The sequence below is a fragment of the Tachyglossus aculeatus genome, chromosome X1, assembly GCF_015852505.1.
Source record: "Tachyglossus aculeatus isolate mTacAcu1 chromosome X1, mTacAcu1.pri, whole genome shotgun sequence".
Classification (NCBI taxonomy): domain Eukaryota; kingdom Metazoa; phylum Chordata; class Mammalia; order Monotremata; family Tachyglossidae; genus Tachyglossus; species Tachyglossus aculeatus.
In genome coordinates, this window is record NC_052101.1 from 19,837,945 (window position 1) to 19,864,466 (window position 26,522).

The 26,522-nt window shown below is 43.5% G+C and overlaps 1 protein-coding gene across 1 annotated transcript in view; it reads right to left on the minus strand.

Annotated features, from left to right (window-relative positions):
* PDE6A (phosphodiesterase 6A) overlaps positions 1-26,079 on the minus strand; it is a 64,882-nt gene extending 38,803 nt beyond the window's left edge. The window contains exons 1-9 of the mRNA XM_038771672.1: positions 25,606-26,079; positions 16,314-16,466; positions 15,780-15,869; positions 14,544-14,684; positions 11,268-11,342; positions 7,098-7,162; positions 5,590-5,656; positions 5,314-5,361; positions 1,731-1,880 (exon numbers count right to left, since the gene is read on the minus strand). Coding sequence (XP_038627600.1) covers positions 1,731-1,880; positions 5,314-5,361; positions 5,590-5,656; positions 7,098-7,162; positions 11,268-11,342; positions 14,544-14,684; positions 15,780-15,869; positions 16,314-16,466; positions 25,606-26,079 — 1,263 coding nt within the window. The remainder of the gene's footprint in view (positions 1-1,730; positions 1,881-5,313; positions 5,362-5,589; positions 5,657-7,097; positions 7,163-11,267; positions 11,343-14,543; positions 14,685-15,779; positions 15,870-16,313; positions 16,467-25,605) is intronic.
* Positions 26,080-26,522: the final 443 nt, after the last annotated feature.

A 26,522-nucleotide genomic window follows, 5' to 3' on the forward strand; every position in this document is an offset into this window, starting at 1 on the left:
GCTGCCAATAGGAGATTCCATGGCTCCCCCCGATTCAAGACCTCTGGCGATTCTATTTTCCATTTTCTGGCCATGGGATCATGGCAGCCCAAGTGAAAGAGACGTGGCACCTTGGTTTTATGCATGGTGGCTGAATCCCAGTGCCATAATATGCAACTCCTTCCACGCTGCACTTGATGCCCCCCATGCCCAGGACTCCAGGCAGCTAATGGACCCCTTAAATAGAAGCAGTGTGGCTCAACGGGAAAGAGCACGGGCTTGGTTCTAATCCCGGCTCTGCCAATTATCAGCTGTGTGACTTTGGGCAAGTCACTTCACTTCTCTGTGCCTCAGTTACCTCATCTGTCAAACAGGGATTAAGACTGTGAGCCCCCCGTGGGACAACCTGATCACCTTGGAACATCCCCAGTGCTTAGAATAGTGCTTTGCACCTAGAGAAGCATGGTGGCTCAGTGGGAAGAGCACGGGCTTTGGAGTCAGAGGTCGTGGGTTCGAATACCAGCTCCACCACAAGTCTGCTGTGTGACCTTGGGCAAGTCACTTAACTTCTCTGAGCCTCAGTTACCTCATCTGTAAAAATGGGGATTAAGACTGTGAGCCCTACGTGGGACAACTTGATCACATTGTATCCCCCCAGCGCTTAGAACAGTGCTTTGCACATAGTAAGCGCTTAACAAATACCATCACTATTAGTAAGCGCTTAACAAATGTCACCATTATTATTATTCATTCAGTCATATTTTTGAGCACTTTTTGTGTGCCGAGCACTCTACTAAGCACTTGGGAGAGCTCGTTGTGGGGAGAGAATGTGTCTGTGTATGTGAGCCCATTGTTGGGTAGGGACCTTCTCTATATGTTGCCGACTTGTACTTCCCAAATGCTTAGTATAGTGCTCTGCACACGGTAATCGCTCAATACGATTGAATAAATTTACTCACCCAAACGCTTAGTACATTGCTCTGCACCCAGTAAGCGCTTAATAAATACGATTGAGTGAATTTACTATCCCAAACGCTTAGTACATTGCTCTGCACACAGTAAGTGCTCAATAAATACTCAAAATGATTACAATTATTATTAACAACTAGGAATTCCTGCACTAAACATTTAGCCACATGGCCCACGGCAGGCTTTTTTGTGTACTGAGTTTTTAGGAAGGTTGGACACAAACCCACATCTCCAAGAAAGCAACCAAAGAAAGCTTGATGCAAGAAGTGAATGGACCGAAAATGACATTTCTTGGGAGAATTTTTACTCCGCTCTGATGAAGCAGTTCCAGATGTCTTCCTTAAATAGAAAGTATACCCACTCAAACATAAATAAAACATTCTCTAATTGTACAATACGTTTCAATAGCAAATGCGCCTCACTGTTTTGTTCAAGCTGGTCAAGGACACGTTTTCTATAATAATAATAATAATAATAATAATAATAATGGCATTTGTTAAGCGCTCACTATGTGCAAATCTCTGTTCTAAGAGCTGGGGGGGATACAAGGTGATCAGGTTGTCCCACGGGGGGCTCACAGTCTTAATCCCCATTTTACAGACGAGGGAACTGAGGCCCAGAGAAGTGAAGTGACTTGCCCAAGGTCACACAGCAGATAAGTGGTGGAGCCGGAATTAGAACCCATGACCTCTGAATCCCAAGCCCAGGCTCTTTCCACTGAGCCATGCTGCTTCTCTCTGTATGATCCCAAACAGAAAGGATGTTTAGTTTGCAGGACGTACCTCCATTAGTGTTTCATCCATGTCATCAAAGGGTTTTCCATCTTTTCGATTGTAAAATGTGGCAACGCCAACGATTTCTTCCTTCTTATTGACTATCGGCATGGAAAGGACATTTTTAATCGTCCACCCAGACTCATCCAGAGGTTCTTTCTACATAAAGGTAGATTGTGATTAGAAGTTAGAGAAGCAGCATGGCCTAGTGGAAAGAGCACAGTCCTGGGAGTCAGAAGGATCTGGGTTCTAATCCCGACTCTGCCAGGTGCTTGCTGTGTGACCTTGGACAAGTCACTTCTCTTCTCTGTGCCCCAATTACCTCATCTGTAAAGTGGGGGTTGAGACTGTGAGCCCCATGTGGAACAGGGTCTGTGTTCAACCCAATTTGCTTGTATCCATCCCAGTGCTCAGTTCAGTGCCTGGCACATAGTAAGTGCTTAATACCATTAATAATAATAATATTCAATCATTCAATTGTATTTACTGAGCACTTACTGTGTGCAGAGCACTGTACTAAGTGCTTGGGAAGTACAAGTTGGCAACATCTAGAGATGGTCCCTACCCAACAGTGGGCTCACAGTCTAGAAGGGGGAGACAGAGAACAAAACAAAACATATTAACAAAATAAAATAGAATAAATATGTACAAATAGAGTAATAAATATGTACAAACATATATATATATATACATATATATATATATACAGGTGCTGTGAGGAGGGGAAGGAGGTAAGGCGGGGGGGATGGGGAGGGAGAGGAGCGGGAGAGAAAGGAGGGGGCTCAGTCTCATCCTTTTGAAATTCATTATTGTTAATAATATTATTTATTTATAATATAATATTACTTATTTATTATTTAATAATAATACGTTTCAAAAAGATGAAGATTATGTCAGTAAACCTCAGTGACATCTGCAGAAGACTGAAATCATTCAAACCTGGAACTGATGCTTTGTTAAGGGGGGGTCAGTCTGGCCCTGCCCAATTTCACAGAAACTTGCCTAAACAAGTTCTCAGAGTTAAGTTGCAAGAAAATTTAAAGCATTCCAGAGTGGGAACCAACCTCTCCCTATCTCCCCATTGCAAAACAAATACTTGACTTTAGGGGTTGACCCTCAAGAAATTCTTCCACTCTGCTCTGGAAACACAGCACGCATGATTCATCATAACCCTTTCTGAGATTCTTCTGGGTTCATTCAAGCGCTTAGTACAGTGCTCCGCACACAGTAAGCACTCAATAAATACAATTGATTGATTGATTTGGTCACTTTACTACAAGAGAAGCAACGTGGCCCAGTGGATATACAGCACAGGCCTGGGAGTTCTCCCCCTGGCTTGCCCATCACTGTAGACGGCACCACCATTCGTCCTGTCTCACAAGCCAGTAAACTTGGTGTTATCCCTGACTCCTCTCTGTCATTCAACCCACATGATAATAATGACGGCCTTTATTAAGCGCTTACTATATGCAAAGCACTGTTCTAAGCGCTGGGGAGGTTACGAGGTGATCAGGTTGTCCCACGTGGGGCTCACAGTTTTCATCCCCATTTTACAGATGAGGTCACTGAGGCCCAGAGAAGTTTAGTGACTTGCCCAAAGTCACACAGTGGACAAGTGGCAGAGCTGGGATTTGAACCCATGACCTCCGACTCCAAAGCCCGGGCTCTTTCCGCTGAGCCACGCTGCACACATTCAATCCGTCATCAAATCCCGTCGGTCCCACCTTCACAGCACTGCTAAAATCCGCCCTTTGTACTCCATCCAAACTGCTACCACTTTCATCCAAGCACTTACCCTATCCTGCCTTGATTACTGCATCAGTAGAAGCAGCGTGGCTCAGGCTTGGGAGTCAGAGGTCATGGGTTCTAGTCCCGGCTCTGCCACTTGTCAGCTGTGTGTTTTTGGGCAAGTCACTTCACTTCTCTGTGCCTCAGTTCCCTCATCTGTCAAATGGGGATTAAGACTGCGAGCCCCACGTGGGACAACCTTGATTACCTTGTATCTCCCCCAGCGCTTAGAACAGTGCTTGGCTCATAGTAAGCGCTTAACAAATACCAACATTATTATTATTATTATTATTATTATCAGCCCTCTCGCTGACCTCCCCGCCGCCTGTGTCTCCCCACTCCAGTCCATACTTCATTCTGCTGATTGGATCATTTTTCTACAAAAACATTCAGTCCATGTTTCCCAAATCCTCAAGAACCGGTTAATGGTATTTTACTGGCTTTAAATCACTCGATCACCTTCCCCCTTTCTGCTCTCCTGCTGAAATCCAGGCCGCATACTTGGCTCCTGTAATGCCAACCTTCTCACTGTACCTCCATCTCATCTATCTCGCCTCTGACCTCTCGCCCACATTCATATCTTTCAAAGCCTTATTGAAGGGACATTTTCTCCAAGAGACCTTCCCTGACTAAACCCGCTTGTCCCCTTTTCCCACTCCTTTCTGCATCACTTTTAATCCCTTTTTTATCACACACCCCAGCCCCCCAGAAACTACACACATACCCCTAATTTATTTATTTATATTAATGCCTGTCTCACTCTCTAGGCTATAAGCTCATTGTGGGCAGGGAGTGTGTCTGTTATATTGTTATGCTATAATCTCCCAAGCACTTACTACAGTGCTCTGCACATACTAAGCACTCAATAAATATGACATTGATTGACTGGGAGTCAGAAAGATCTGGGTTCTAATCCAGACTCTGCCATTTATCAGCTATATGTCCTGGGGCAGACACTTCACCTCTCTGGGCCTCAGTTACTGCATCTGTAAAAGGGGGATTAAGACTGCGAGCCCTATGTGAGTTAAGCAGAAGCAGCGTGGCTCAGTGGAAAGAGCCCGGGCTTTGGAGTCAGGGGTCATGGGTTCAAATCCCGGCTCCGCCAATTGTCAGCTGTGTGACTTTGGGCAAGTCACTTAACTTCTCTGGGCCTCAGTTCCCTCATCTGTAAAATGGGGATGAAGACCGTGAGTCCCCCGTGGGACAACCTGATCACCTTGTAACCTGAACAGTGCTTTGCACATAGTAAGCACTTAATAAATGCCATTGTTTTTATTATAAGGACTGTGTGCAACCAGATTACCTTAGTACAGTGCCTGGCACGTATTAAGTGCTTAACAAATACTACAATTATTATTATTATTATTTACTGGATTTAATGATCTTTTTGGCGATTGCCATTCATCTCATTCGGAGAAGCAGAGTGGCTCAGTGGGAAGAGCACGGGCTTTGGAGTCAGAGATCATAGGTTTGAATCCCGGCTCCGCCACATGTCTGCTGTGTGACCTTGGGTAAGTCACTTAACTTCTCTGAGCCTCAGTTACCTCATCTGTAAATTGGGGATTAAGACTGTGAGCCCCACATGGGACAACCTCATTACCTTGTTTCCCCTCCCCAGCGCTTAGAATAGTGCTTTGCACATAGTAAGCGCTTAACAAATGCTATTATTATTATTATTATTCATTGGCTCATCTATCCTTTTACCATTTATCTTTTCCCCTTCACTTAAATTGCATCTCTGTTCAGTAGTGATGAGAGTTCACGCTACTTCTCAATTGGGAATATGATCAGATAGCTACATTACCTGAAATGCAAAAAAATCTTCTGCAGGAGCATTCATAATGTTGCAGATCTGGAAACCACAAAGGAGTAACATATTATTGATGCTAACTGATATTTTGAGAGTGTCAGTAGTTCTACTCAGATATTCAATAGGCACAGTCTAATGTCTACAAGCAATCTATAAACAGAGAGACAGAGTAAAGACAACTTCTATGTATCATTCTTCCCCTTCCCTTTCCATTCCCAAATCCTTTCAAACCTGAGTGAGAGTTGAGCCTTTTTCTCATCCAATACTCACCAGGCCATTTTGGGCAACATAGGCTGGGAGGCCACTAACTAAGGCCCAGTGATCGGGAGTTGGATTCCTGTTAAAGCAAAGAATGTACATTGTTATGGTGCTGGTCTGGATTTTTGGAAATGTGGGTTATTTTTCACTGATGGTTGTCTGTTTGGAAAGTGCTTCTCAACCCAGCCACCTGAGACTCAAAATAGCAGAAGAAGAAGAAAAAGAGGAGGAGGGTTTGTAATTTGTAATCATTTATTCATTGTATTGAAAATTTTGTCCAATATACGTTAGCAATAACCTTACTTTCTTCTTAAAACACCTTGAAACAACTTAACTCCTGACCCTGCCTCTGGTTTCCTGGCCTAGTGGAAAGAGCCTGGGCTTTGGAGTCAGAGGTCATGGGTTCAAATCCCACTCCGCCACTTGTCAGCTGTGTGACTTTGGGCAAGTCACTTAACTTCTTTGGGCCTCAGTTCCCTAATCTGTAAAATGGGGATTAGGACTGTGAGCCCCCCCGTGGGACAACCTTATCACCTTGTAACCTCCCCAGCACTTAGACCAGTGCTTTGCACATAGTAAGTGCTTAATAAATGCTATCATTTTTTTCTCCATCCTCCTTCCCTTGGCTAACAGAGTTGATTCCTGATTGAAGTTTCTGAGATCAAGTCTCACCCCTGATTTCCTCTAGATGTGACAAGAATTGAAGGACTGTAAAGGATTTGTGATCTTTTGCTACATAGACCACCGTGTAAATTCACCTTTTGGTCCTCAGGATTATTGGCCTTGTGACTGAGTTTGCTTTGATTTTCAAGAAACGGATAAGTAGAGGTGACTTCAAAGGTGCAAGGAGATGCTCAAAAGGAGTTTAGTTGTTTCAGGATGTTTTAAGAATAAGGCTATTGCTTAGCTATATTGGACAAAATGTTAATACAATTAAATAACTACAAACTACAAATCATTTATTTAATATTATAAGATTGCTTTGAATTACTCTTAGATTGTGAGCCCCTTGAGGGACAGGGTCCATGTTTGATACTCACCTGTATCATAAACTGTATAATAAGTGCTCAACAAATACCAGCACTTAGAACAGTGCTTTGCACATAGTAAGTGCTTAACAAATACCATCATTAATATTTATTATTATTACCATAAAAAAGGGAAAAGTGAGGTGGGGGAAAGCAGGAGAAAGTAGTGCATTCAAATTCATTGTGAAACAAATTCACTAACAAATGAGAAAAAAGTAGGAGGAGGAGGAGGAGAGGAGGAGGAGGAAGAGGAGGAGGAAAAGAACAATGAAAAGAAGAGGAGGAGGAGGAGGAGGAAAAGAACAAGGAGAGGAGGAGGACTGTACTTAGCAGTACAGTGCTCTGCACACAGTAATCACTTAAAAAATGCTATTACCATTACTACTACTAGCAACAAATAGCACTATGACTATTATTACGACTACTACTACTAAGTTTGAAGTAAGCCTTCGCTGGATGAGCAGAGTCATAAGAACTCAACTTGGAACTTACGGGATCACTTTAATGTCCTCTTTGCCATGTAAGATGTAATCAATGACTTTGTAAAAGTTGATTTCCTGGAGGAAGGAAATAATGAGTGGAAGGGGCAATAAGCACAACATTAATTTTGGCTTCTATTGCCTAAAATATCCAGGGGTCAGCTTCATAGTCTCTGGTCATGAGCAAGAGTTTCAACAATATTTCAAATGGGTGGGAACTATAACAACTACAACTAATTATATACCTAGCCTTGATTTATATAAATATATAAACACCTGAAAACAAAAGAAAAAGTTACACTGAATTTAAATCAACCTCACTATTTTACTGGTCATTTGTTTCTGTGTGAAAAAATGCGATCAGTTCATGACTTCAGCAATCCCACGGTGCCTTCCACTTAACCAGATGATAATGGAGTCTACCAAACAGATGCACATACGCTTTCATATGAGATTGAAAGAAAACTGGAAACTTTAGGGGATGAGTTTTAATTAATAACTATGGCAAGAGTTTAACTGCAAAGTTGCCAGTGAAATGCAATTTACTGGGCAGCTACTATTATTGGACAGTTACTCTATCTCAAAAGTTTCCAGAACCGAGTGTTAGTTACATGATAGAGAGAAGGGCAAAAACATTCATTCATTTATTCAATTGTATTTATTGAGCGCTTACTGTGTGCAGAGCACTGTACTAAGCACTTGGGAAGTACAAGTTGGCAACATATAGAGACGGTCCAGCTGTGGAGCCTGCAACAGTGAAACGGTATTGAGGTCACTGTATATGGCACATTATCAAATACTCACACTTGGCAGAAATCAGTCTGAAGTTCTCCTAATGTCAAGCCCTGGAGAAGTTTTGGTCCTTAATAGAGACCATGCATTTTTTTTTTAATTTCGTATTATTCATTGTCCTAAGATGGAGGCTCCCAGCTGATGTTTTATGAGTAATACTCTCCCCCACAAGGTTCCCTGATCCTTTTGCATACTTCCATACAAACTTCCCTGACTCTGAATCCAGCTAGTAAATGCTAATCAGGGGGCTGGGGGTGGGAAGGTACTCTGTGGACCAGTTGATGTGTTACAAAGAACATCAGGGCTAGGCAGAGTTGTCCCCCCAAACTCCATTCATGCATGATTCCTGTCGGCCCTCTCCCTGTTCCAGAGTTGGGATTTCATAGTCAGTACCCAGGGCCAAAAGCAAACACAGGCAGCGGGCTAGAATGGTGAGGAGAATGGAGAGAGAAAAGGGAAACAGGGTGGAAAGAGAACAGAACGAAGGGGGATAAGTTAAAAAGAGCCAGAGAGGAGGAGAAGAAACACGAGGGTTGAAACTGGAAGGGAATCTCATGGGGGTATCATTTGTCAATAGGCTCCGCTCCAGAAAAACGTCCTAATATCTGCCACTGAGCTATATAGCAACAGATGACTCCGAGAATGAGGACTCCAAAAACAAAGAGCCACTCTGAGAAGGAATATCACTTTGGGGTTAAACCACCACACAAATCCCACGAGGGAAGTGGTGTAGCCTAGTGAAAAGAGCCTGGGAATCAAAGGACCTGGATTCTAATCCCAGCTTTGCCACTTGTCTACTGGGTGAGCTTGGGCAGGTCACTTCACTTCTCTGGGCTTCAGTTACCTCTCCTGCAAAATGGGAATTAAGACGGTGAACCCCATGTGGTTTAAGCACTGTGTCCAGCCTATCTTGTATCTGCACCAGAGCTTAAATAATAATAATAATGATGGCATTTGTTTAGCATATACTATATGCCAGGCACTGTAAAACAAATTAATAAATACCACTTTTTTAAATAGAGGGGAATGCAAGTAGTTTCTAACTCCCAGGGAGGAAAATACTGATTGGCTTATAGGATCTTGGTTAAAGTCAGATTATAGGGGTCTGTAGGAGACTGTAAGCTTGCTGTGGGCAGGGAACATGTCTACCAACTCTGTTGTACTTTCCCAAGTGCTTAGTCCAGTGCTCTGCACAGAGTAAGCCTTCAATACAATTGATGATGATGATCCCCATTTCTTTATTCCCCAACTTCACCTAATCATTTACATAAAGTGAAAACTAGAGTTTCAGGGAAAAGAATAAGGAATCAAACAGAGTCACTGTAGCACAAGGAAACATATAACTTTCCACTAGTTCAGCAACCTCAGAATCCATTCCGTTACCAACATGCTTCTTCCATAATCATCAGCTTTATCACTACAAATGTAAAAAGATCTAAACTCTTGAAAGGCAAAACATAAGAATTAGCTGATGCTCAAATCTGCTTTTGGGAGAGCAGCTGCTTTTAAATGACCAGCAGTCATTTGAATTTGTAAATGATTGAGTGAAGTTGGGGAACAATATATATATAACAAATAAAGATCAACTGCTTTCAAATGACCAGCAGTCTTCGAAGTTGTCAGTAATTCAGCTTTTGCCATAAAGATCAACTGCTTTCAAATGACCAGCAGTCTTCAGAGTTGTCAGTAATTCAGCTTTTGCCAAAATGGCCTATCTAAAAGAAGACTAGAGAAAATAATAGTCAGCTGTTACGTGGCATCCTGTCAAAGTGGAATTTTAAAGATGACTAGTCAAATTCCATCAATGCAATGGTCTTTGAAGACACATAATATATATATATATATACATATATATGTATATATATGTATATTTATATATGTATAATAGCATTTACTAATGTATAATAGCATTTATTAAGCACTTACTATGAGCTAGGCACTGTGGGATAGATAGGAGATAATCAGGTTGAACACAGTTAATGTCCCACATGGAGCTCACTGTCTTAACCTCTCATTTCCAACCTGTGTTTATAGAAGTCCCATTTACTCACTCGCTTTCCATTTTGCCCTGATGGAAATATAAATAATGATGGCATTTGTTAAGTGCTTACTATATGTGAAGCACTGTTCTAAGCACTCGGGGGGATAAAAGGTGATCAGGCTGTCCCACGTGGGGCTCACAGTCAATCTCCATTTTGTAGATGAGGTAACTGAGGCCCAGAGAAGTGAAATGACTTGCCCAAAGTCACACAGCTGACAAGTGGAGGAGCCAGGATTAGAACCCATGACCTCTGGCTCCCAAGCCCGGGCTCTTTCCACTGAGCCATATGGCTGGAAGGGACAGGAGAGTGGAATAAACTGTCCTATAATCAAATCCAGCATGCAGGCGGTGGTCTTGGAGGTGCAGGATAGTTTCGTTCGTTGTTCTTGACAGGAGACTCCATCTGTTCTAAAGGCAGAAACCCTTCTCTCCTTTAAAACCTCCTCAACTCACCCCCTGTGCCCCTTAGTGGCTTTGGTGGTCTTTGCTTTTGGCCCAAACCAGGTTACGGAGATTCTGCAGCATGTTGTTTGAATAGAGGGAAAGAGGTGTTTATCACGTGCTGCTCCTTTACAGTTGATTGGGAAACAAGTTTTGAGAAAGGAGGTTCTTTGGGTGAAGATGAAAGGGCTAGACATTTTCCCTCACCTTCCCTCATCCTGGGCTTCAAGTCTGTCCATCCCCTCGCCCCCTCTTACCTCACCTCCCTTCTTTCCTTCTCCAGCCCAGCCCGCACCCTCCGCTCCTCTGCCACCGCTAACCTCCTCACCATGCCTCGTTCTCGCCTGTCCTGCCGTCGACCCCTGGCCCACGTCCTCCCCCTGGCCTGGAATGCCCTCCCTCTGCCCATCCGCCAAGCTAGCTCTCTTCCTCCCTTCAAAGCCCTACTGAGAGCTCACCTCCTCCAAGAGGCCTTCCCAGACTGAGCCCCCATTTTCCTCTCCTCCTCCCCCCACCCTACCTCCTTCCCCTCCCCACAGCACCTGTATATATGTTTGTACAGATTTATTACTCTATTTCACTTGTCCATATTTACTATTCTATTTATTTTGTTAACGATGTGCATCTAGCTTTAATTCTATTTGTTCTGATGACTTGATCCCTGTCCACCTGTTTTGTTTTGTCATCTGTCTCCTCCTTCTAGACTGTGAGCCCATTGTTGGGCAGGGACCATCTCTATATGTTGCCAACTTGTACTTCCCAAGTGCTTAGTACAGTGCTCTGCACACAGTAAGCACTCAATAAATATGATTGAATGAGTGAATGAAAGAATTTGGCAGTTCCTTTGGCCATCAGTTTCCCTGTACTTCACTTAGAAATCTGTCTGGAAAAAGAAATGAAGCAGCCTACCCTTCCATCTGGGGTTCTGGGTCCGGAGTAGGGGGGGGCTTCTCCCATCAAGACCGGCCACACATCAAAAAATTCCTGAGAAAGATAACAATGGAAAGCTGTTAGCACTGATGAGGTGGTTTCATAATGGATCAGGGAAGAAGGAGAAGGGGAGGGGAAGGAAGAGACATTTATGGGAAAATAGAGGGGTTTTTTCTTAATGGCATTTCATGGCTCGGTGGAAAGAGCCCCGGCTTTGGAGTCAGAGGTCAGCGGTTCAAATCCCAGCTCTGCCACTTGTCAGGTGTGTGACTTTGGGCAAGTCACTTCTCTTCTCTGGGCCTCAGTGACCTCCTCTGGAAAATGGGGATTGAGACTGTGAGCCCCACATGGGACAACCTGATCACCTTGTAAACTCCCCAGCACTTAGAAAAGTGCTTTGCACATAGTAAGCGCTTAATAAATGCCATTATTATTATTAGTTAAATTATTATTATTACTATTATGGTATTTGTTAAAGAGCTTACTATGTGCTGAGCACTGTTCTAAGCACTGGGGTAGATCAAAGGTAATCAGGTTGTCCCACGTGGGGCTCACAGTTTTCATCCCCATTTTACAGATGAGGTAAATGAGGTTCAGAGAAGTTAAGCAGCTTGCCCAAGGTCACACATCAGATGAGTGGTGGAGCTGGTATTAGAACCCATGTCCTCTTATTCCCAAGCCCGTGCTCTTTCCATTAAGCCACGCTGCTTCCCCAGTAAGTGCTTATTATGGGTTCAAGCACTGTTCTAAGCACTGGGGTAATAATAATGATGGCATTTATTAAGGCTTACTATGTGCAAAGCACTGTTCTAAGCGCTGGAGATGCAAGTTAGGTTGGATGCAGTCCTTGTCCCATATGGAGCTCACAGTCTAAGAACTAGTGGAACATGAGGGTTTGAGGTGAAGAGAAGCTCAGATATGGTCTAGACATCACCACTGCTCCAAGCCCAACCTCTCTCTAAATGTGTTTTCTGAAATTGAATCTCATTTTCACAGTCTCTTTTAGACTGTGAGCCCACTCTTTTAGACTGAGAGCCTACTGTTGGGTAGGGACTGTCTCTATATGTTGCCAACTTGTATTTCCCAAGCGCTTAGTACAGTGCTCTGCACACAGTAAGCGCTCAATAAATACGATTGATTGATTGATTGATTTTCACTCCAGCTTTTTCTCATCTATCAGTCTTTCCTTTAGATTTTGAGCTCCTTCAGGACAGAGGATGTGTCCTTTTGTCGTCCTCTCCCAAATGCTTAGTATGGTGCTTTGCTCTCAGTAGATGCTCAGTAAAAATCACTTTTCTTCTTTGCCAGGCACAGTATTAAGCACTGGGGTAGAAATAAGATAGTCAAATTGGACACAGTTGATGTCCCACATGGGCTCGCAGTCTTAATCCCCAATTTACAGATAAGGTAATTGAGAAGTTAAGTGACTTGCCCAAGGTCACACAGCAGGCAAGTAGCAGAGCCGGGAATAGAACTAGAAGGAGTCCTCCGACTCCAGACTCGAGCTCTTTCAACTAGGCCATGATACTTCTTCCTCTTGTTCTTGCTCAACTTAATTTCTGCCAGATGTTTCAGGGTAGTAAGGACCTCTCAGGGAAAAAAAAAACCCAAAAACTTTTATCGTCAGATTGGCTTTCAGAAATGAAAATTCAGAAATGAAAATTCCAATGTACCAATTTCATATATTGATTCCTCAAGTGACCGGGCAGATCATCAGCTGGTGAAGAAGAGTTATTGATCTGAACATTGTGGGGAATTATAGGAGCACAGATCCACATGGAACTGGATAGGAGAGCTTGCTTCGCCAAAACACGCCAAAATACACCTCTGGATCATCAAAACACCCCTCTCTCATTTTGAATACCATTTAACTTCAATGCAGACATCTGAATAATAACAACAGTAATGACAATAATAATAATAATTATATCTGTTAAGCGTCTACTGTGTGCCAAGCACTGTACTGAACTCTGGGGTAGATACAAGATAGTCACATCTCACATGAGGCTCACAGTCTAAGTAGGAGGGAGAGCAGGAATTGAATCCCCATTTTGCGGATAGAAGAAGCGAGGCACAGAGAAGTTAAGTGACTTGTCCAAGGTCACACAGCAGACAAGTGGCATAGCTGGAACTAGAACTAGAAAGATCCCAGGGCCGGGATCTTTCCACTAGGCCATGCTGCTATATACTGGGCAGTTGTGTTTAATGTCCTTGTTAATGTGCTGTCTTGCTGATCTTATTTCCAGAGTTTCCCTAACATGCACAGCTGCCTAGCTTCTCCTCACTGACTGGGGAAAATGCCGTGAAACAAGACACTCTCGGAACTGAACTTTATCCAACCCAAATGTTAGAAAGTAGAATGAGAAGTAGGAAAGAGGGTGTGCCAGAGACAAGAGAAAATATTTCTAGAATAAGGTTCCACCACAACCACTGTGTCCGGTTATTGTTCAGCAAGATTTGAGATAAATGCCCCCAGACCATCGCCATGTAGCTCGTGAGAGGATTTTAATTTAACTCCGAGAGTCAGTGTACTTTTTATGTCTCTTTTAGTGGTCTAATCTAGTAGTCTGTCTACCCAAGATATATATCGGTACCCAGCGCGTCAGATTGAATTTTTTCAATTTCCTTTTTAAATTAAGGGGCTATCACTTTGTTGGGTAGTGACCACTGTAACTCCAGCGCACTTTGTAACAAAGAGAAGAGGGCCCAGATTGCTTGGCAAATAACAGTGTGGCCTTGTGGAAAGTGTGCTGTACTGGGATAGAGGAGACTTGAGTTTTAATACTGCCTGCCGTGTAAACTCGTTGTGGGCAGGGAATGTGTCTGTTTATTGTTGCATTGTACTCTCCAAAGCGCTTAGTACAGCGCTCTGCACATAGTCAGCTTTCAATAAATATGACTGACTGATTGATTAGGCAAGCACCTTAACTCCTCTATGCCTCGGTTACCTCATCTGTAAACCTGAGAAGATATGTCTTCTCCCTCTCCCTTAAACTCCGAGCCCCACGTGGAACAGGGACTGTGTTTGATCTGATTGTATCCACCTCAGTCCTCAGCATTGTTTGACCCACAGAAAGTGCTCAAATACCACAGTTATGATTATCATCATCGACATCCATAAAGAATGACTCCATAAAGAACGATGAATTACATCAGAGCTCACGCTATTCAGAAATTTTTCTGCTGTGGCCTGGTTGCCACCTAAGATGGAGTCCGCATCACGGGGAATTAAGGGTAATTTCGAGATGCACACACCTTTTGTTTGGTCATGTCCAAAAGGCCCACGGAGTATCTGTCGCAGTTGAGGAAGGCGCGGACTGTATAGAGAGCCTTGTGAAACTGTCTCTCGATGTCTGTGAGCTCTTCGAACACTTTGCTGCCAGACCACAACAGTATCTAAAAGACAGCAGAAGAGACACTTGCAGGTTCGGTTGAGAAAAGAAAGCCCAATATCTGAAAATGAATCAATCAATAGTAAGCTCACTGTGGGCAGGGAATGTGTCTGTTTATTGTTCTATTATACTCATAGGTGCGCTCATCTTGAAATTACCCATAATTCCCTGTGATGCGCCTGTCATCACCCAAAAGTCACATTATGAATCCGTCCTTTCTCTCCAACCAAACCGCTATCTTGTTGGTTCAATCTCTCATCCTATCCCGACTGGATGACGGCATCGGCCTCCTTCCTGATTTTCCCATCCTCCTGTCTCTCCCCGCTTCAGTCTATACTTCACTCTGCTGCCCAGATTATCTTTGTACTGAAAAACTCTGGGCATGTCACTCCCCTCCTCAAAAATCTCCAGTGGTTGCCTATCAACCTTCACATGAAAAAAAACTCCTCACTATCGGCTTCAAAACTCTTAATCCCCTCACCCCTACTTCCCTCCTACTACAGCCCAGCCCGCACCCTCCGCTCCTCTGCCGCCGCTAACCTCCTCACTGGGCCTCATTCTCGCCCGTCCCGCCATCGACCCCTGGCCCACGTCCTCCCCCTAGCCTGGAATGCCTTTCCTCCACACATCCTCCAAACTATCTCTCTTCCTCCCTTCAAAGCCCTACTGAGAGCTCACCTCCTCCAGGAGGCCTTCCCAGACTGAGCCCCCCTTTTCCTCTGCTCCCCATCCCCATCCCCCCACTCCCTCCTTCCCTCTACCCTACTCCCTTCCCCTCCTCACAGCACTTGTGCATATTTGTACATATTTACTACTCTATTTATTTTATTAATGATGTGCACATAGCTATAATTCTACTTATTCTGATGGTATTGACACCTGTCTACTTGTTTTGTTTTCTTGCCTGTCTCCCCCTTCTGAATTGTGAGCCCGCTGTTGGGTAGGGACTGTCTCTATACGTTGCCGATTTGTACTTCCCAAGCACTTAGTACAGTGCTCGGCACAATAAATCCAACTGAATGAATTGAATGAATGAATGAAAAAAACGTGGATGATTCATGAAAACACGTTAGTGTTCCTTGGGGGACTGGCGTCTTACCTGGCCACGTCGAGTTTCACCGTTGTGAAGGTAACTCAGATGAAACACTTTCATGATCAGAGTAGCAAAATTGAGGTACTTTAAAAGGATCTACAAACCAAAGGGAATAGAATACAAGGAGGAGACTCAGAGGGCATGGGGGAAAGCAGAGATCATGAAAAGGTTTAAATAGCAATCTCGGGTTTCAGCATTGACTAGGGCTTAGGTGCAAAAATCAATGAATTATATTTACCGAGCGCTCACTGCATCTACCTTGGGAAAGTCACTGAATGTCATCTATAAAACGGGGATTAATATGCGTTCTCCCTCCCTCTTAGACTGTGAGCCCCGTGTGGGACAGGGACTGTATCTGATCCATTTATCTTGTATTCAAGCACTTGGGAGAGGACAATATAAAAGAGTCGGTAGACATGTTCCCTGCCCACCAAGGAGCTTGAAATTCCTCCGAACCATTCCCAGAACTCAACCACAAAAGTAGCCACAGAGCAGTTGCGAGGTCTCTACTTGCTTCTAAAGTTTCCCATTTTTCTTTACCTCTTCATCACTTTTGGTGAAGTGTGGCCCATCCACCTTGTTCACGGCCATTACGACAGCCACAACGTCCTTCCCATTCATTATAGGGGTGGCCAGGATGTTCTTGGTCTCGTATTCCATGAGGACGTCCACAAAGTCACAGAAATGGTCGTCCTGAGGAGGGAAGGAATACGAGCGTGATCCGTTATAAGGTACCAGCCCGGAGGGCGGAAAATATGAATGATGTATTTCTCGAGCCAAGGCATGGGCCTGGAAATTAGGAGACCTGGACTCGGGTCCTGGCTCAGCCACTGCCTCTTCTAGACTGTGAGCCCATTGTTGGGTAGGGACCGTCTCTATATGTTGCCAACTTGTACTTCCCAAGCGCTTAGTACAGTGCTCTGCACACAGTAAGCGCTCAATAAATACGATTGAATGAATGAATGCTGTGTGACCTTAGGCGAGTCATTCAACCTCCCTGGGCTTAATCTATGAAACAGGGTTAAATCCGCGTTCTCCCTCCAACTGGGACTGTGAGCCCCATTTTGGACAGGGACGGTATCTGATCTGTTTTTATCTTGTATTTATTCCAGCTTTTAGCACAGTGCTTGGCACATAGTAAGCATTCAGCATGGCCTAGTGGATAGACCATGGGCCTGGTAATCAGAAGGACCTTGATTCTAATCCTGGCTCTGCCACTTGTCTGCTGTGTGACCATCGCTTTACTCCTCTGGGCCTCAGCTACCTCATCTGTTAAATGGGGATTAAAATTGAGAGCCCTTTGTGGGACAGGAACTGAGTCCAACCCAATCACCTTGTATCTATCCCAGCGCTTAGAACAGTGCTCTGCACATAGTAAGCACTTAAATGCAATTGAATGAAGCACTTAAATACCACAATTATTATTTATTTATTAATAAATACCATCACTTTTGTAAGGTTCTATGTAGAGCCCTGGTTTGGGAGTCAGAAGGACCTGAGTTGTTATTATAATTATCATTATACTGTAATATGATATATTATTATATACATTATTATCCTAGCTCTGCCACTTGGCCTGTTCTGTGACCTTGGGCAAATCATTTCTCTCAGTTACCTAATCTTTCAAATGGGGATTAAGACTGCGATCCCCAGGTGGGATATGGACTGTATCCTTATCTACCACAGCACTTAATATAGTGGCCAGCACATAGTAAGTGCTTAACAATTACCATAAAAATTACATACAGGAAAAAAAGGCAAAATAGATTGTCTCCTGATAGAGTTCTGGGACTGAGTTGTCATCTTCCAAGGAATCAAATACACTTAATCTTTGCCTGGTGTCTCATAACAATAATAATAATGGCATTTATCAAGTGTTTACTATGTGCAAAGCACTGTTCTAAGCACTGGGGAGGTTACGAGGTGATAGGGTTGTCCCACAGGGGGCTCACAGTCTTAATCCCCATTTTACAGATGAGGTCACTGAGGCACAGAGAAGTGAAGTGACTTGCCCAAAGTCACACAGCTGACAGTTGGCAGAGTTGGAATTTGAACCCATGACCTCTGACTCCAAAGCCCGGGCTCGTTCCACTGAGCCACGCTGCTTCTCTGAAACAACCCAGCTCCATAAGAATGGGTGTGGAGTACAAATGTCAATAATCAATCATATTTATTGGACACTTACGGTGTGTCGGGGGCCATACTAAGCACTTGGGAGAGTACAAGAGTAGAGAAGCAGTTTGGCTCAGTGGAAAGAGCCCGGGCTTTGGAGTCAGAGGTCATGGGTTCAAATCCCAGTTCCACAAATTGTCAGCTGGGTGACTTTGGGCAAGCCACTTCACTTCTCTGTGCCTCAGTTACCTCATCTGTAAAATGGGGATTAAGACTGTGGGCCCCCCATGGGACAAACCTGATCACCTTGTAACGTCCGCAGAGCTTAGAATAATAATAATAATAATGAGAATATTAATAATGATGGCATTTATTAAGCACTTACTATGTGCAAAGCACGTTCTAAGCGCTGGGAACAGTGCTTTGCACATAGTAAGAGCCTAATAAATGCCATTATGATTATTATTATTACAATAGAAAAGAGTTAATAGGTAGGCGTATTCCCTGCCTACAACGAGCTTACAGTTTAGAGAGGAAATAATCCTCGGAGTCTGATACAGAGGCATTCATTCATTCATTCAGTCGTATTTATTGAGCGCTTACTGTGTGCAGAGCACTGTACTAAGCGCTTGGGAAGTACGAGTTGGCAACATATAGAGACGGTCTCTACCCAACAGTGGGCTCACAGTCTAGAATCGTCAGTGTTGTCCAGCCTACCCAATATGGATGTTCCCAGGAGCGAACGAGATGGAGATCACCAGCCCTGCTGTCAGTCAAGTGCTCTGAGCATCAGGATACTTGGCCTCCGGTTCTGGTTCTGCCTGTATTTGCCTAATATGTGGCCCGCCAGCCCTCCTACTTACTTGTTGCTCTCCTTTCCCAGCAGGAAAGTGACCAGTAGGGAAGGGAAAGTGCCAAGTGACACAGTGAAAACCTCACTCTATCATCCCTGCTTCCGTGCAGTCTCTCAGTCCTAAACAGCAGTCCTGCTGTTCTGGACGGAAGACTCCCTCATTAATTTATTTATTCTTGACTACGTAAATGTCACAGTGTTAGAATCTAATTCTGTGACTGATCCTTATGTTCGGCCTTGCAGACGGATTCCAAATTTGTCATTAGCCGGCAAAAACTCGATTGTTTATGCAGTTATTGAATGGCTCCCACCATCCTCTAGCTGTTTCTTAATGACCCTCTCCCCACCCAACCTCTAGCTGTTACTCATTTAATAGGACAAGAAGGAAAAAAAAAAAACCATTTGCCCGTGCTAAGGCAATCAATATTCCACACAGTCACAGATTCCCAGACAAACCTAACTATAAGGAGAAAAAAAAAAGGTCCAGTTGGTTTAATTTCTTTTGGTTCCAGTCTGACCTTTTTTAGCTTGGCTTTCATAAGTAAAGGCAGAAGTACATAATGGATTAAGAAGAACTATTTCCTACAGGAGAGAGTGCACAGAAATTTACTTTGTATAATCAATCCTATTCTCTTCCTGTTGATTGTGCAGATGCTTTCATTAAGTTGTCCAGAGTGGTAACAGTACCATCCTCAGTCAGTCAATCGTATTTATTGAGCACCTAGTATATGCAGAACATTGTACTAAGCGCTTGGGGGAGTACGATATAACAATAAACTGACCCGTTCCCTGCCCACAATGAGCTTACAGTCCAGAGGGGGAGACAGACATTAATCTAAGTATAAATAAAATAAATAAATTTAATAAATCCTCTAGACTGTAAGCTCATTGTGGGCAGGGAATGTGATTTCCAAATCTGTTATGTTGTACTCTCCCAAGTGCTTAATAGTGTTCAGCACAGAGTAAATGCTCGATAAATATGATTGATCATTGATCTTATAGGTATTAGGCAATGTGCACCTTCCTGAGCCACTGTTTCAGCCTTGAAAATGGCAGAGCCTAGACTTTTTCCAAAATATGGCACCTTAAAAATTGGACACGATCTAATTATCTGAGAGAAAATTTTGTTGAACAGAAGCAATACTCTCAATTAATTTTACAACAACAAAGAATCTGATTTCCTCTTTGAACTCTTGGTATTTCCCAGAAGAAGTCAGAGCACAGAGACATGACTCACATGCCCTCTATTTAAACAGGGGCTTCATCTTGCTTTACATTTAGGAGTTTCTTTACCGTAGGCTATTCATTCAATTGTTCATTCAGTTCAATCGCATTTATTGAGCGCTTACTGTTTGCAGAACACTGTACTAAGTGCTTGGGAGAGTACAGTATAACAATAAACAGATACTTCCCCTGCCCACAGTGAGCTCACATTCTAGAGGACGAGCTTACATAAGAGCCATCAAAAATTCACCACTGAGAATCACTTTTGATTCAGAAAGACGGCTTCCATTTAAGCATCTGCAATTGTAACTTCGACTTCTACACCAGGTTCAATATTGACAGAAGTGATCTGCTTTATAATCTCAGAGGGATTGTGTAAGTCAAATAGGCATTTATGAGTTTGCATCTGGAAACCATCCCAAGTTTTAGAACCTTCACCACAAGAGTTTCTAGTAGTGATCCAAGAAGACTTCGTTGGCATGTGAACTGGTCCCTTTTAAGTTCTTTCCCTTGGTTTCCTGAGCGACTTAATCCTCAGCAAAAGCGAACAGCAGTGAGTCACGAAAAGTGCAAGTGACTCTTTCCCCAATTCCCACACCACTGCTGCTAATTCTCGTTGGGGTGATGATGATGATGATAATAGTTACCAAGACTGTATGAAGCTCTGAGACAAATACAAGATAACCAGGTCAGAATCGGTCTCTGTCCCAAATTGGTGGGATTCATTCACAGTCTAAGAGGTATTTTATCCCCATTTTACAAATGAGGGAACTGAGGTTAAATGAGTTGCCCAAGTTCACACAGCAGACAGGTGGTCGAGCTGGGATTAGAATCCAGGTCTTCTAACTCCCAGGCCCAAGCTCTATTCATTAGGTCATTCTGCTTCTCGTGGGTTCTCCCGAAGGGCGTAGGTTCAAGATTCTCAAGATCCAAACTTTAATACTCACTTCTTGGAAATGTAATTGGGCTACTAATGATGACTCACATTTGACTTACTGCCTTACTCAAGCTTTCTGGCCATGAGGTAAATATTTTTCTTTCTATCCGGGGGCATGGCTAAGAAAATAAACAGAGTGGCCCTGCCTAATTATGCTACAAACTGGTTCCAGGGTAAAGACTTTACGTTAAGCCTCTGTTGTCCCAATTCAATTCTGAGGCAAGGATTAGACAAGCGTGTCACTAAGGATATCCACTGGGAAATGACAGTCTCAAAGAGGGCATGATAAATTCATAAAGATGGTTCTGAGTAAGCTCTTTTAATCCATTTCATATGTCCAATTTCATTTTGCAAATGTTGCGAAACCATTTTTAAGAAGGACATAATGATGGCGTTTATTAAGTGCTTGCTATGTGCAAAGCACTGTTCTAAGCTCTGAGCACTGACATTTGCTTGGGATATAGCTAGGTATTTTCTGAACAGTGTCCGTCTGTAAACAATATTAGAATTAAAATTTCCCCTAAAAAGACAATACTGAGGCAGTTGTTAAGCACCTCCATGATCCTCCTATTCTCACTTTCTCCTTCTCTCCCTCACTCTAGTCTATGCCCTTCCAACATTTCTTGGGATGTTTTCATTCTTAAAGTCAGGGGGAAGATGGAGGGGAAATGGGAATTTTTTTCTATTCTTTTGGGTTCTATTCTCTGGGTTGTCTTTAATATCCAGGTACTTGTAAAAAAAAAAATCTCCTTCAGTTAATGGTACTTATTAGTTTTAAAGTACTCAATCACCTCCCCCCAAATCATTTTCCAGAATGGTATGGCAAAAGGGAACTGATTCCAGACTCTTCAGTGTGGAATGATGAAACCATACAATATTATGATGGGTGTGAATAGGGTGAAAACAGAATTGTCAATCAGTGGTATTTATTGGCACGCTTATTGGGTGCAGTGCACCGTACTAAGCCCTTGGGAGAGTACAATACATTGTTACTTGCCCACAATGAGCTTACAGGCCAGAGGGCACCAAATCGTGCATCAAATGCCACAACAGGAGGAGCCCCCGACTCTCCCAACTGAAGCTTGAAGGTTTTTGTTCCAGACACATTCACTGGCCCAGTAGTTGGTTGGTTGTGCAGATGGAAAATATCGATAAGGACAAAAGGGTTTGGAAAACTTCATGACCGAAAGGTGCATTAAAAAGTGCTTTAACAACCCTGAAGTTAGATTTCAATGAGGGCAACCACCACAATACTTTCAACAAAGTCCAGTTTAGGGACTATTGTTAAGAGACAAGATATTAGTGTAGCTGGATCTTTGATACTAATTTATTGTGACTCATATTGAGTTAATCATTTTATTTTCCTTTCCAGTCTAATGGGGGAGGCAGACGCAATTTTTTTTTTTACCAATAGTGCCAGCAGGAGGGAATCTAAGGAAATAACAGGGTGCAATACCAGTATGTCAGGAATTGTGTTCCTATAATTCCCTGGCCTTTAAGGCTTTTCTCAGTGTTCGGAGGTTGTTTTTAATAGTCTTGAAAGTCACTTCTGCCTTCCCCCCTCAACTCTTCTTCCCTGAAAGTTTGGAAGTGTAACAACAACTGAACCTTCTTCCTGTGTATGAGTTGGGGATATATCAGTAGTGTGATAGAACTGCAGCATTTCTTTCTTAGACCCTGTAGCTACCCCTAGCACTGAAGAGGAGGGTACTTAGTCTTTAACGAGCACTTGCCCTTTGGGTTGCAGTGTCCTGTATTCAGTGCATGGGAAAGTAGAGAAACATTTCCTGTCCCCATTGAACTTTCATTCTAAAGGCGGGGGTAGGGGGGGATGTAGAAACATTTACAGAGTAGTAAGAATAAACACATACAAGTGGGGAGGTAGAGTGGAATTTGATTAGTGTATTTCAGAAAGGAAGCAGCATGGCGTAGGGGATAGAACCCGGACATGGGAGTTGAAAGGACCTGGGTTCTAATCACGGCTCCGGCCCTTGTGTGCTGTGTGATCTCGGGCAGGTCATTTCACTTCTCTGTGCCTCATTACCTCATCTGTAAAATGGGGATTAAGATTGTGAGCCCCATGTGGGACAGGGACTGTTTGTTTGTATCTACCCCAGCACTTAAAATAGCGCCTGGAACGTAGTAAGCGCTTAACAAAAACCACTATTATCGTCTAGCCCGTGAGCTTGTTGCATGCAGGGAATTATATTGTATTATATTTTCCCAAGCGTTTAGTATGCTGGGAAGCAGCATGGCTCGGTGGAAAGAGCCCGGGCTTTGGAGTCAGAGGTCATGGGTTCAAATCCCAACTCCGCCACATATCTGCTGTGTGACTTTGGGCAAGTCACTTAACTTCTCTGGCCTTAGTTCCCTCATCAGTAAAATGGGGATTAAGACTGTGAGCCCCACTGTAGGACAACCTGATCACCTTGTAACCTCCCCAGTGCTTAGAACAGTGCTTTGTACATAGTAAGCGTTTAACAAATACCATTATTATTATTATAGTACAGTGGTCTGCATATAGTAAGCACTTAATAAATACGATTGAATGAATGCCCACTCCTACCTCGCCTCCCTACTCTCCTAATACAACTCAGCCCACACACTTGGCTCTCCTAATGCCAACTTTCTCATTGTACCTCCATCTTTTCTATCTCACCACTGACCACATCCTGACTCTGGCTTAGAATACCCTCCCTCTTCATACCTGACTGGAATCACTCTCCCTGCCTTGAAAACCTTATTGAAAGCACATCTCCTCCAAGAGGCCTTCCCTAAGCCCCTTTTTCTTCCACTCCCTTCTGCATCATCCTGAATTGCTCCCTTTAGTCATCCCTTCTTCCAGCCCCACAGCACTTATGTGCATAGCTGTAGTTTATTTATTTATAATAGATGCCTGTCTCCCCCTCTAGACTGTAAGTGAACTCACTGTGGTCAGGGAATGCATCTGTTATACCGTTTGACTGTATAATAATAATACTAACGATAGCATTTGTTAAGTGCTTACTATGTGCAAAGCATTGTTCTAAGCACTGGGGAGGTTACAAGGTGATCAGGTTTTAGACTGTGAGCCCACTGTTGGGTAGGGACTGTCTCTATATGTTGCCAATTTGTACTTCCCAAGCGCTTAGTACAGTGCTCTGCACACAGTAAGCGCTCAATAAATACAATTGATGATGATGATGATCGGGTTGTCCCATGGGGGGCTCACAGTCTTAATCCCCATTTTACAGATGAGGTAAATGAGGCCCAGAGAAGTTAAGTGACTTGCCCAAAGTCACACAGGTGACAATTGGCGGAGCTGGGATTTGAACCCATGACCTCTGACTCCAAAGCCCGGGCTCTTTCCACCGAGCCACGCTGCTTCTCAGTATTCTCCCAAGCATCTAGTACAGTGCTCTGCACACAGTAAGCGCTCAATAAATACAACTGACTGACTTCCTGCTGACAGTGAGCAGGGTCTTTGTCAAGCAACTCAAGACAATTCCAGCTTTCCGTGGAACCTCAATGTGCCAAGAAAGGAGTCAGAGGAAGAATACTGAGAGAGGAGAAAACTACAAAATATTGGCCCATGCCTTAGCTCAAGAAATGCTAACCACATGCTAAGCTTTAGCATCTTAAAATAGCATGAATTTCCTCATGCCAGTGTGAACCTTGACTAAACATCACTGGAACTGCTCCACTAATACATACATCGGAGCTGGTTAGGACTGCAGCTTACCCTCTACTCTTTGCTGATGCATATACAGGGTTTGCCGTTCCTTGAGTGCAAACCTTCCTCCATCAGAAAGGCATCAGCTCAAAGGTGATGAAGGAGAAAGGACTCAGACTCATGCAGAAAGATGGTTCTGTGGGCCCAAAGAACACCTTTCTCGTGACCTAGTGGATACAGCACGGGCCTGGCAGCAAGAAGGATCTGGGTTCTAATCCCGGCTCTGCCACTAGTCTGCTGTGGGACCGTGGGAAAGTCACTCCACTTCTCTGGGCCTCAGTTACCTTATCTGGGAAATGGGGTTTAAGACCGTGAACCCTATATGGGACTGTGTCCAACCTGACAAGTCTTTGTCTATCCCATTGCTTATAAGAGTGCCTGGCACATAGTAAGCTCTTAAATACCACTGCTACTATTATTATTATAGTTACTAGCCCCAGTAAGCACTTAAATACCACAGTTATTATTATTATTATCATTATTATTATTGTGACTAGCCCCAAGAAGGAAAAAAGGACCCTCAAAGAGAAACCCGACAGGACCAAGACCTGTCTCCACTATCCTCCCGCCCAATAGTAATAATAATAACTTTGGTATTTGTTAAGCGCTTACTATGTGTAAAGCACTGTTCTAAGTGCTGGGGAGGATACAAGGTGATCAGGTTGTCCCATGAGGGGCTCACAATCTTAATCCCCATTTTACAGATGAGGTAACCGAGGCCCAGAGAAGTGAAGTGACTTGCCCAAAGTCACACAGCTGACAAGCGGTGGAGCCGGGATTTGAACTCATGACCTCTGACTCCCAAGCCCGTGATCTTTCTACTGAGCCACGCTGCTTCTCTGCTCCTCTGCTCCTCCCATCATCCTCTACCCTAGAACTGATCCCATTGTAGGCAGAGATTGTTGCTGAATTGTCCTTCCCAAGCACTTAGTACTGTGCTCTGCACACTGTAAGCTCTCAATAAATACGAATGAATGAATGAAATTAGAAATACCTCAGCTGTGTTTGGGACATTCACGATTTTCTTGGAGTGGGCAACATGGCCGATGACTCCCATATCCAGAGGGAAGACAATCTCAGAATCCGGAGCCACCAAGCACTCCTCCAGGACAGCATCCTTGTGGACATCAAACAACCTAGTAGCCAGCTCAGCGACGGCATTCCTCGTGCGGTACATGAAAAGACTCATTCGGTCGGCGTGGAGAAGGAAACACAGTCTCTTCATGACGGTGAAGACACATTTCTCAGCTTGCAGGTTCTCCTGAAGGTCTCGGAGAAGTTCAAAGACAATTTCGCTCTCCTCCACGCTTGTCAAGGTGTGGTAGTGACTGAAATCCACCGAGGTCTCTTTGGCCCCCAAAAGCTCAGAAATGACCTTGGCTCTTAATCTGTGATCGTAGTACTGCTTGGCAAAGACAAAATTGGAATCCAGGAACTTTTCTACCTCTTCTGAGGACACTTCACCCATGGCTGAGGAGAGGCCTTTTTGAGCTTGACAATTTCCTGTTGCAAGAGATGAAGGGAGGTTCATTCATTCAGTCATTCAATCGTATTTATTGAGCGCTTACTGTGTGCAGAGCACTGCACTAAGCCCTTGGAAAGTACAAGTTGGCAACATATAGAGACGGTCCCTACCCAACAACGGGCTCACGATCTAGAAGGGGGAGACAGACAACAAAACATGTGGACATCTGTCAAGTCGTCAGAACAAATAGAATCAAAGCTAAATGCACACCATTAACAAAATAAATAGAATAGCAAATATGTACAAGTAAAACAGAGTAATAAATTATAGATTAAATTAAATAAATAATTAATTAAATAGAGTAATACTAGGTTGCCCTGACAGTTTAGAACAAACCCCCGCGGGTCCGCCTGGATGGAAGGAGCTAATTAGCTTTTTCAGGATAC